At 58.5% G+C, this 12,298-nt stretch overlaps 1 protein-coding gene across 2 annotated transcripts in view; it reads right to left on the reverse strand.

Moving 5' to 3' along the window:
* Positions 1-12,298, reverse strand: part of LOC101399153 (lipase maturation factor 1) — a 53,869-nt gene that overhangs the window by 29,901 nt on the left and 11,670 nt on the right. For both annotated transcript variants that reach the window (XM_004438219.3, XM_087449330.1), the window contains exon 2: positions 7,042-7,107. In XM_004438219.3, the coding sequence (XP_004438276.2) occupies positions 7,042-7,107 (66 nt within the window). The remainder of the gene's footprint in view (positions 1-7,041; positions 7,108-12,298) is intronic.

The raw sequence follows: 12,298 nt of genomic DNA on the forward strand, positions 1-12,298 counted from the left end.
TGAGAATGACCACAGGCGGGGCGGGGCCCGCTGCAGCTGGGGAGCGACGTCCCTGCAGTGCTCAGTGCGTGAGGCGGGTGCTTCCAGAACCCTCGGAGGCAGCCTTGAGCCATGCGCCTAGGACCGCCTGTGCCCTATGTGCGCCACGGAGACGCCCACTCAGGGCAGATTTGGGCGCTCTGGGTTCGGGGGGGTCAAGCCCCAGGGCACGCCCCCATGGGTCTGTCTTAAATAACTAGGTGTGTCCTGAGCTGCTTCTCTGCCTGCAGCCCTGCCACTCGGCTGCTCCTAGGAGGGACGGTCCCTGGTGCTGACCGGCAGTCGGGGATGGGGTTCTGGTAGCCGGAACAGGAGCTGTCTCCCCAGTGGGTACAACTCTGCTTCTCCGTGATGTAAACACAGTCCCTGCAGACAAACCCAAGCTCGGGCCAGGCTGTTGGGGCCCCCACTGTGGCTCACGGCGTGGAGCTCCGTGAACGGGAAGGCTGAGGGGGCGCCGTTGGCTGCACGGGGAGTGCAGGGCCTGCCCACTCCCCGGCCCCCGGCTCCTCCCAAGGCCCCAGAAGGCTGGCGTGGGAGGGGCCATTTCATGCTGTGGAACCAAAAGACTGTTAAATTTCCCCAAATCTCCAGCAACAATTAAATTCAACTCCCTAACAAGCACGTGTATAAGTGCAACATTTGTGGTTGATTCGCTTAGGCCCCAGCTGAGGATATCTCCTCTGGGACCAAACCACCCGGGGGCTCCTTCTCCGTGATAACTGACTTCTTAAAACTGAAGCGACGAGCCCGGATTATTCCACAGGAAGCTGCTCACCAGCTAGTGCTGACGTCCCCACCGCTAAAGGAAGGCATTCTGAAAGCAGCAGTTTCATGTATGTTGGGAGACAACTCACATGTTAGGAAGAACGAAACAGCTTCCCCCCAGCACGCAGAGATGACCGACAGGGCAGACGTAGAAACCGGGGGTGTGAGCTTGTCATCATCCTGGTCGCCCCCGTCACCACCGTCCTGTGCTGGTGCAGGGCGCGCCCCTGGGGACGGGCTGAGGATGTGGTGCTGGCTTCACCCCGTCTCTTCCAGGGCCCGTGGGCTCGCACCTGTGCCATGAGGTCGGCAAGGCTGAGTGACAGCCGCTGGATGGCACACAGGACGCACTGTGTCCTTGCCGTGACCTGGGTCTGCGCAGGATAACTCGGGGTAGGGCTGGAGGTTTGTCACATACTTGTCTACGCTGAAATTTCCCATAGCGAGAAATAAAGCACAACAGCAGAAAACCAGGTTTCAGCAGAAACATGCAATCAAACCCGAGGCTACAGTTTATTCCCAACTGCAAATAATTGGTGCCCGAGCAGGGCTGGACACGGCCACCAGGACAGGTCAGCACGCAGACACGCCCCTGCAACCTCAGGGGTCTCCATGTGTCCTGTGCCTTGTGGATCTGCGTGTGCCCACGGTCCCACGGCGCTGGACACACGTCGACAGGCGGGGACAGGGCACACGTGTGGGTGTGGATGGGCGCACAAGCTCGGAGAGGTGGACATGTCCCCTGTTTATCAGCCTCCTCGTGTTTCCCAGAGCAGCGGAAGATCCCACACAGATGCTGTATTCTCAGTTAACTGTGATGAAATACGACCAATGAGAAAAAAGCCTGGAAGAACGTGACCTGGCGTTTCTGCCTGCTGGAGATGTGCTCGCACCGCCCCGTCTGAGTGTCGCCCACTTAGCAGAAGACGCACAACAGGTGGGTGGCCCTTTGGCCATGACGGGGGAGGATTCTGGGACCTCTCTGACCATAGCTCCATAAATTCTAGGGGAGAGAATCTGTAGAGGAACATTGGAATGAATGGTCTGCAAGAGGAGCAGCCCCGCGCTCCCCCACGGCTCCTCATTCTGGCTTTTTGTTAACAACCAGTTCACACTCTGTAGTTCAAAGAGCAAGCTTACTGGTCTCTTTGAAGATGAGGAAGCTCAAAAAAAACCAAAAAAACCCCACAAAACCGATGTGCCCAAATTCACACATTGAACAGGGGGTGGAGAACGCGCCCTGGGAGCTGGGCTCCCGGATGTACACGTCCTCTCACGGCCACAGGCGCCCCTTCGGCAGCCCGGCAGCAGCCCCGAAGGTCCGCAGGCCACCTTAGAAAGCACCGCACGTCCTTATCGCCGTGAGGTAGGCACTCTGAGTGTCCCACGTTATATCAGCAGTGCACGATGCTGCCTTCTGAACTCTCAGGAACAGCAGTTTGCTTGAAAGGATGAAAGGAGGGGGGACTTGGAGTTCACTGATTCCTCGTATTTGTGATCTGTTGGATCCTTGAAGATGTCTGCCAAGACTCGCCTGCTCCAGATCCTCGAAATCTCCAATTTGCAATCCACTTCCCGAGTTTTCACAAGAACCTGCCTTACACGGAATTCACAAAAAAATGGGCAAAGCAGGGCTGTTGCCACCGGGGGAGGCTGAGACATGAGCTTGGCAGAGGCCCTAGGCGAGCGTGTGCCCCTCAAACTGCTGTTCTGGACTAAAGGGAAATGGGTCCAATTCGATGGGAGATGTGTGACCTATCCCAGTCTCCTTGCCGGGAGCAGGCTCACCGCACCCGACTGGAATCTGGCATCGACCCTCGAGGCACTGGGCGTCCAGATGTGCAGGGCTTAGCGCTTCCACGGTAGCCAGAGGTCCCTGCCGGGCGGGTGCAGGGACACTGTGCCTGAACAGATGACCAGGCACGGGAGCACCTACTGGCAAACGCCACAGGTGACACAAGGTCTGCGGCACTGGCAGCGAAGACAGCAAAGCACATTAAGGGGAGGGCACCGCACGCCCGCCCCCCTCCTGCTGCCCCCTCCTCCTGCTGACTTGGCTCTGAGACTGGAGCACTGAGCTAACCGCATCCCTTCCCGCAGGCCCCAGGCTGAGGGGCTTGTGAAGATGGCCCCTCTCAGGCTGTCTGCCCGGCCTGTGGAGGGACGAGCAGTGTCCAGGGACAGGCGGCCACAGATGGCCTGCCCAGGAGTACACAGCACTGGTGTGAGCTGAGGGCTCGCTGCAGTGAGGGACCATTTCCCAGCCTGATGGCTCTGAAGACGTGTGCCAGACAGGAAGTGAGAGGCCTTCCTGATCCCCAGAAAAAGACCAAAAATCTCCTAGAAATGCCGTGAAAGCTGCCCTTACAGTCCCGTCGTGTCCCGGTCAGAGAAGCAGAGTAACGAGGATTTTGGTGCTCAGCTGACCCTCGGGGTGAGTGCCTTGTGGGCACTGCCTCACGTCCACCGGCAGACGTGAGAGGCAGGAGGGCACCTGGTGACGATGTGCACGAGCACGCACCCACCTGCGGCGCTGATTCCCGGAGCCCCCCACCTCTCAACATCAAGGCCTGAGACGGATCCTGGAGGTGCCCTGGAAGTCAGCTGTTCCTACCACAGGCAAGAAAGGCACGAAACTCTCGCGTAAAAACTCAATTAACACGACACAAAGGCCTCTTTTCTGTGCTGCGAGGCTGCGGAACTTTACCAGTAACAGGAGTGGAAAGTGATCTATATCCCTGCACTAGAGGGCAGCTCTGCTTGTAGGACTTTGGAGCAAAACAGCAGCGTAAACGTGTATTAACTCCTTCGTGCACCCCTGGGGGGAGGAGAAACAGAAAAGAAACGGGCCACCTGAAGCCGGCCCCACCCTCAAGCGCAGACCCAGCCCCGGAGGACCGCCGATGACTGTGGGCGGTGGCTCGGTGAGGCCAGAAGACCTTTGACAGCTCAGCGACCAAAAGCACATGCTCCTCACAAGTGAAGCACCGAGTGTGGGCTGAAGAGCCATACGTCCAACATGGAGGAATTTTAAGGTGTAAATCTGTGTAATCAAAGTATTCCAAAGTCGAAAAATTCAAATTGTGATGAACTCGTACAGAGCAGAGAGGACCACGCAGGAACGCACGTTTGCTGCTGAGCGTTTTCCTGCTGTTCCAGTTGGCACACTGCATGCTTTAACGCTAACTGGATGAGACAAGAAACTGCTAGTGGGTAGAATGCAGTCATTTTTCCTCCTCCCGTTAAGAGTCTGACAGCCGATGCGCTCCTGGGCATTCTTGTAGACCACTTCCCGCATGCCTGGGGTTAGAAACAGCTATTTGGGCAGAAGCGCTACCGTGTGGACCAAGGCTTTCAGTGCGTTGCTCCAAGGTGGTGATTCTGACCCGGATGCACTTCACGAACACTGGCTTTGCGTGGCTGTAGGTCTAGCCATCACGAGATCTGCAGGGACCGTGGCTTGGCTGTGGCATGTCAGATGGAGGTCCCTGCCTTTTCTCTTGCTGGGACCCACGATCTGCACTCGAGGACCTTTGTCCCAGCGTGTCTCTGATTTGACCGACTGAATCCACCAGCAACTGCCTTTTGGATAGGAGGAGAGGAAGACAAGAGGCCAAGGCTGGGCGTGGCCGTGAGGCCTCTGCCACCAGGGGCGGGGGAGGAGCCCTCACAGAGTGTGCGCTCCTGGAGCCGAGGACGAGTCACGACGGCACCACCCGCTCAGCTCGCACTTCGTGCTGCTGGAAGACCTCGGGCGGAGTGTTACCAGGCTCCTGCCAAGCCTCTGGGTCACCAGACACGAGGGGTGGGGACGGGGCTCCTACACACGACGCATCCTCCAGCCTATGCCTTGTCCAGCTGGAGGACCTGCAAAGACCAAGGGCCTCAGGTCTCCCCACACCAATCGCGCCACGAGCTGGAAGAGCTGCCGCAGTGGGGGAGGCAGGAGGGCGAGGCGGGACGCATCTCCTGCCCAGCCCTCACTCACTGGCGGGGCCTGGTGCGGGCGGAGCTCCGTGTCTGCTTCCTCATGGGTAGAGGAGGATGATAGCTCAGGCTCTCAGGGGCAGGGCGTTTGCTGGGGAGAACTCACAGGGACCCTGAGCGCCCAGATAGTGCCAAGGCTCGGCTCCTGCCATCCCCTCATGGGGCCTCATCATGGCCTCGTCAACAGCCAAATTCGAGGTGAAACGGAAGCAACGCTTGAGAGGAGGAGGAGGGGCCTAAGTTCTCCTCTCGCCAAGAGCCCCTCCCCTGCTGTTCTGCATGCCCCAGGCTGCTCCTGACACCCCCAAACGGCTCTGCCACCTTCCCTAGTGCGTCCCTCTCCCGAGGCCTCCGCCAGCGGAGCCATGAGAGCAAACGAGGTGCCCTCTCTCTTCCCACAGGTCTTGCTGTTACCTGGGGGCCCTGCTGCCGCTGGCCACAGACTGGAGGAGTCCAGGTCACCAAGGACAGGCCCTGTGGCCCACTGTCCCTGCACCCGGGGCACAGACCACCTCAGCTGACAGCATGAGGGGTCCTGGCCCTACTCCCCACATCAGCTGGGTGCCCTCACTCCACCCTAGCTCACAGAGCTGTGAGGGTGTTAGAACGAGATCCACCAAGGAAAAGTTCCTGCTGCTGGGAAGAGTGAGGGGTGGTTCCGTCCCTGGAGGGGGCCTGCACAGCCGTCAGCCCAGGCCTGACAGATGCCATGGCCTCCCGCTCTCCGTGACGGCAGCACTGTGCCACCAGGCCTCTTGGCAGCTGCTGGCTTTGGCTCTGGATCCTGTGTGACCATTAGACCATCAGGTTCTCTGGTGCTCAAGGAACCTTGACCCGGCCTGTCCTGGGACGTCGATTCCAAGTGGCCCTGACCTCACACCACACAGACATCATGCCCACTGGCCCCACTGCCAGGACACGGCTCTCGAGCCAGCGCTACAGCGGTCACAGGCCTGCTGCCTGCTTGAATCCTGTGCAGGGCCGTGGGACGGAGAGCCCCGCCCTGGTATGCACCTAACGCCGGCCCTTCTGAAGACGCGCACCATCGGCCAGAGAGCACCCAGCCCTGCCCTCTGGGCTCACCCGGCCCCCTCTCCGCTCACTAAGGCTCCTTCCATTGACCTAAAGCAGGAGTCACGGGGCCCCCATCCTGGCTGAGAGCCACATGCAGGGTGAGGACAGGTGTTCGTGCTATGGGGACTCTGACATGCGCCCCTGGTCACCTGCTCTGACCCCCTTCAGGGGGACATGGCCTCACACATCGGGACAATGTAAACCGGGTGGCTGGGGGCTTGGGTGCGGGCCAGGACGAGCAGAGGGGCCCCCGGCCCGGCCCGTGGTGTAAGACTGTCAGCGAGCTGCCTTTGATAAGAAGAGCGGATAAAAATCCCTCTCCCATGTTCCAGCTGTAAGCAGTGAGTGGGGAAGATGGAAGAAAACGTCCCATCTGACAGGTGGCGCTCCAGGCGCGTTAAGGATTTCACTGCCAACAAGAGCGACACGGGCCCAAGTGAGGAACACGGGCACCTGACAGGAACGTACTGTGTACACGGAGCGAGCGGATGTAACCGAGAAGACAAATGCTGTTCTGACGCCAGACACCCTGGATCACCGTGCAGGCCTGCTGTGAACATGAGCAGGCAGCAGAATCGGGACATCCGGAGGGACTCAGGCCTGGGCCTGGGGGTGTGTGTGGGGGGATGGACGATAGTGCCCAAAGCCCTGGGCTGAGGTGGGGAGGGGCTGTGGGGGACTGAGCACAGCAGGACCGGCGCCTGCCCCCTGGGAGAGCGGGGACACACCTGCACCATGTCCGCTGTGGCTGGGGGCTGCGCACAGGGCAGAGCAGAGCAGCCCCCGAGTCTGCACCCTCCCTGGGGGCACGAAGGGCCAGCTCAGACTCTTGGTGGAAGGGTCCCAGGCCTGGTGTCTGGGCCTGGGCAGGACTGTGGACAGAAGCAGAGGGACCCAGTGCCCATAACCAAAATGAACCACTGGACCCACGACCACAGTGGCCAGACACACGATCCTGCCAGCCCCCGCAAGCAGGATACTCTGTGAGCCACCTTGTGACCTAACCCCCCTGAGAGAGGAAGCAGGGACGTCGAATGAGCTGAGCTGCGGCCCCCAAGAGGCTGCATCTACAGTGCAGGTGGCTGGTTTCCCTGGATGGGGCAGGACTGGGGACAGGAGAGCTCAGCTCACGTCTGCGTCACCGCATCACCGCACGGCCACCATGCTACTCACCTCGTAGTGGAAGTCCATGCAGGTGAGGTCCCACCAGCACTGGTCCCCCCGGATCTTGATCAGGCCCTGCCAAGGCAAGACAGAGAGGAAAGAACGTGAACCACTCCCTGAGAATGGCATGGGTCCCTTGGGACAGGTACCCTGGCCACCAGGCGGGAGAACCTGTGTCAAGGGGCTTTAAGTGACGAACAGACGGAGCTCATCTCACGCATGGAGTGAGGTAAGAGGTAGAATTTAAACAAAGCTTCAGAAAAGGCACATCCAGGGTCCTTTGTTGATTAAAAGTCAGCAAATACACACCGCACGCAACAGGGAATGCTGGCTTCCTTTTACAGTCAGCCCCGTCTGTGCTGTCTTTAAAACTCAGTCTCCAGGCTCTGCGCATCGTCACAGCGATGCAAGTGTGAGGCTTTGAAAATGGGCCAATTTGCAAAGCTAAACGCCCACCTTACTGACCCTTCCACAGACGGCAGGGGAGACCTGACAGGGAGGACGTCTCGACCGCCACCCTGACGAACATGCAGAGGCTCAGACGGGCTGGATGCAAACACCCACACCTACTGGGAGCGGCCACTGCCATTTCACGGCACAGGAGCCCCCGGTGCTCAGGCCTGAGGGTGTCCAGGGAACCGCTCCGTGGCCAGGTCCACCAGGAAAGTGGCTGTGGAGAGAGGGGCTCCGCCAAACGGCCTGTGGGCGAGCTTCTCGGCACAAGTCACAAACAGACTGTCCCCTGCCAGGACTGAAATGCTGCTTGAGATGCAGAGAGGCAGTGCCAACTTCTGACTCTTCCATAAGAGCTGGATGATAAGGTGAGAAACCGCACCGACAGAGAAACAAGCCTGGAGTGCAGCTCAGCTCTCTCTTGTGATGGTGGTTTCTGCAGCTACAACGGTTCCGGGCCAAGTTCCCTCAGTTTCATCCATCCATCCATCCATCCGTCTACCATCCATCCACCTACCACGCACCCACCCACCCACCAGGCTGTCCAGGACAACCTTTCTCACTAAAGTCAACTCATCATGGATCAATCACATCTGTGCAACACCCTCGCAGCAACGCCAAGATTGGTGTTTGGCATGGGGCAGTGGCCCATCCAGGTTGACACACAAAATTGACCTTCACGCAGGGAAGGACTTTGGGGCAGCTGAGGGCTCTGACCCAGGGATGGACGGTGTGAGTTAATGAGTCCTCTGGTGCACATGGGGCCAACAAGGCAGAATGACCATCCAGGACGGGGAATGTGTCTGGAATGTGGAGCCCACAGGATGGGCTGAAGGATTGGAGCAGGTGTGGGGCAGGGAGCAGCCAAGACCCCTGGCCTGGGCCCCTGGTGGGTGGCATGGACGCAGTGACACCCAAAGGAGCAGGGGTGAGAAATGATGAGGAAGTCAGAGTCACGTGTGGCGGCCACGCTGGCTTCCACAGAAAGACCTCTGACAGTGCCCCTGCGGTGCGCAGGGCTGGGCATGAGCTACACGCCCACCTAATGGTTATCTACAACTGTGTCCCGAAGGATGTCGAGACTCATTTCTCCTGAGCACTGTGAAGACCCAGCGGTTATTCTGAAGCTGGCTTGGAGGGGGCCACTTCCTGCGTCAGCATCCGCCTCTCTGGGATCCTGCGCACACCGCAGCGGGGGCTGAACCCGCCCCGGCCCTCAGCCGGCTCCTGCCGCACCACCACCGCAGGGGCTGTGTGCCGTCAGCAGTCAGCTGTGCTCCAAGGGCCCCAGTGCTGCTATTCAGACTCGCAGAATGAGTCACTTTGAAAAGAGAGCTAGGCTCTCTGGATCACGAAGGAGCCAGAGAGACGGCTTCCAGTTTGGACGGCTGTGCACGGTCACGTCTGTATGAACACAGCGCTTCAGAGGCAGGGGTGTCCTGTGGACCAGCTCTGAGCGAGCCTGCCCTGCTGACGCGGACGGACCGCTCGTGTCTGAGGAGCACGCACCTGCTCACTTGGCAGGAGCACTCAGCCCTGCTGTCATGTGAGCTCCCCGCGAGCGCGGGCCCACTCCCGCATCCCTTCTGAATCCGAGAGTGGTACTCTTCGGAGATTCAAACCAGGCAAAGGAGAAAAAAACAAAGTAATTAAAATGTCATTCAAATTCTAAGCTGATATGAGACACTTAAAAATCTGAAACATTCTTTCAGGAGCAGAGGATAATTATATTCCTCCCCATCTATTGATTTCTCCCTACAATGCAGATGTCAGATTTTCCACGGATTTTTTTTTCTTCCAGAGTAAGTGTCAAAGGAACAAAGCCTTCTTTGAGCCTTTTTCAGCCCAAAATTAATTCTGAAAAAATGGCACAAACAGGCCAGTAACATGCCAGACCCAAAAAGAGCCGAGCAACCTACAGCTGTCCGTACAACCCCTGCGTTTGGCTTGGGAAAGGGACAGTGCCAAGATGCTGGAACATTCATGGGTGACGAGGAAGCCTCAGGCCTCGGGCAGTAGGTGGGAGGCAGGAGCATGAAGGCGAGCTGTGGGGGAGGCACACGGCTTCTCTCTGAAGCTCCTGGTCGGAGAACATGCTTCTTAAAAACACTCAACATGGGAAAACCAAGGCCTTCGCCACAGAAAGAGCATCGTTTCTGTAATGCTGCACAAGTCCCTTCACACCCCAGTGAGTGGCTCCCCAGCCTGCGCGGGGCGAGGGTGACGGCCCACGAACGCCGGGCGACGAGGGCCCCCTCCCTCAGGGCCACATGTGCTAAGGCAGAGAGCTCTGCCTGGGGCGGCCTCACTGTGAACGCACTCGGCACCCCGTGCTCTCACAGTCAGCGGTCTCTGCCCACTCTCTCCTCCATCTGCAAACACGGGGCATCCGTCCTACGCCGGCTCCTCTTCCACAGAGAAGCTGAGCTGCCCCAGGAGCCGTGAGCGCCAATGAGCGGTCCACAGGGGCGGGGGCACAGGCTTCCTCTGCTAGCAGGTGCACTGGTCTGGATGCCACTCAGAGGCCACAGGGAGGGGGCTGGGCGCCCTGGGCTCTGCACCAACCCAGCCGCTTCTCTCCTCTGGGACCCCATGTGCTTCACCAGCAGGCAGAGGGGGACCCCAGGTCTCAGGGCGTGTGCTGACTGCCGCATTTGAGGTCCACTGTTAGCGCCCCATATTTCACGTCAGTCAGCACAGGAACGCTTGGGCATCCCTCAAGACCGACTTGTCTCCACCTGAAGGGCCCGCTGACCCCTGGTTGGTCACCACCTGGCCTGGCTCCTCTGCCGCATCTCTGGGTAATGTCTGTACTTTCCGGCCCCAAAGTGCAATTAAACAGAAACCTACAACCTCAACCCACAAACGGTGTGCACATGTGCACACAGTGAGCACGCAGTCAGTTGGAGGAGATGGTCTGGACTGAAACGTGCGGCCAGGGAGAGAAATGACCGAAGCTGTTCTGTGGATTTTTATTTTTCCCCCTCCCCAAATCCTGGAGACCCTTTGAAAATGGCCCTGATGACGGCTGCCTGTGACAGGCTGATGCAGGGTTGCAAGGAGTGGGTGGAAAGGATGGTTACAGCTCCATGGTGGCATTAAGAGCTTGATGCCTTTTTGGGCCATGGGAATGGCCATCTTCCTGCTGCAGGCCGTTCCGAGAGGAGTGGCTGGAGACAGAGGCACACAGAGGTGCCGAGGAGCCAAGCATGGGGCCCGCCGCGAGCAGGGGCCGCAGCTGGGGGCCAGAGGTCAGAGGGCTGCAGACATCACTTTCCAGAAATTCCCATGACACTCCCGCTCCAGAGTCCAGGGTCTGGCCTCCTGGGCGCTCTTGCAGGAAGGATGACAGAGCCGCGGAAGAAAGCCCCTTTCTTTGGTTCTGCCCACGCTAATGCAATAAAACAAATTAGAATAATTGCTCTCATTTTGGAGCGGGGACTCCAGGACAGGGCAGGCTCGTCAAGGAAATGACAACACATCCGCCTGATTTGGGTCTTCATAGGGGCCTGTAGCATTCTGACATTTATTTCATTACATTTAATACAATTTTACTGGAGGCATTCTAACTCCAAGAAAGAGCCCCCAGCTTCAAAGCCTCATTTTTTTCCTCTGTTCCTTAGCTCCTCACTCTTCTTGGCTGACGGCATCTCACCTACTCGCTAACCTGTCGGTGCCATCCATGATCCGGCGCCTCTGCAGGCCGCAGCACCTCTGGGACTGGGACGCGCACGAGTGGAGCACGCCAACACGAAAATGGCTTTTACAGTGATCCTGCTTCCCCCACTCAGAGCAGCCACTGAGCCTCCAAGGGACAGAACAGAGTCCAAACACAGCCTCGCTGAGCCTCCTGGTAGAAGCCCATCTCAACCAGGAACCTTCTTCCCATCAGACACGAGTCCTGAGCCTCAGGCGGGGAGAAGTGGCGCTGACGCTATGGCACAAACAGCTCTGCTCTGAGGTGGGCAGATGGGCACGCACCGTGCTGCACACGAGGAATGGCTGCCACTCTGCCAGCAGTGTCAGGGCCTTGCTGAATCCCAGCAAAAACGTGCGCAGATCTGGACACGAGGAGGGGCACTGTGGACTCCCGCCTCTGTGCCCCGGTGCAGCTTCCGCTGAGGAGAGGAGTCAGCAGTTGCGTAGCTGCTCTTTCTCTCTGGGGGTGGGGGCTCCCCAAAGCTGGGGTGACCGCACAGGCTCTCCGAACACCGGTAATGACCAACTCGCTTGTTATCCCCATGGCATGTGGAGTTAATTGGGCTGCACCTTACAGCGATTTCTGCGTGTAAAAAGCAAACTCATGATACCCTCTGAAGTCAAAGGGCTCAGCCTCAATTTACATAAAGCAAAACGCACACATCTATGTGTTCGGCTCAATGCTTCCTGACAATTGTTACAATCAGATATCCACCATCCGGAACAGGATGCAGATTTCCATCCCATAGAGCATTCTCTGTGACCCCTTTCCAGGCAATTCCACACCCACTGTCCAGGAGGCACGGCACCCAGCTCTGCCTGTTCAAGGGTGTCACTCACGTGGACACATGCACCAGGTGCTCCTGGCTCTGGTTAAGGGGGGCTGTGCTCAGCATGCTCTGGGGCTTGTCTGTCTGGCGGCACCAGGAGTAGGTTCCCTCCACGGCTGAGCGCCGTCCCTGTGGGAATGAATCACAGGTTGGCCCTCCCGTCAACGGGCATCTGTGGTTTCCTGGGTCTGTGTTATGAGAGGGCTGCCCTGGACATGTGCGCACAAGCCTCTGCATGGACACAGGTCTCCACTTCTCTTGGGCAAATTCCCAGAAGTGGAAGG

Source organism: Ceratotherium simum, chromosome 26 (assembly GCF_057802395.1).
Source record: "Ceratotherium simum simum isolate JZ-2026a chromosome 26, ASM5780239v1, whole genome shotgun sequence".
Classification (NCBI taxonomy): domain Eukaryota; kingdom Metazoa; phylum Chordata; class Mammalia; order Perissodactyla; family Rhinocerotidae; genus Ceratotherium; species Ceratotherium simum.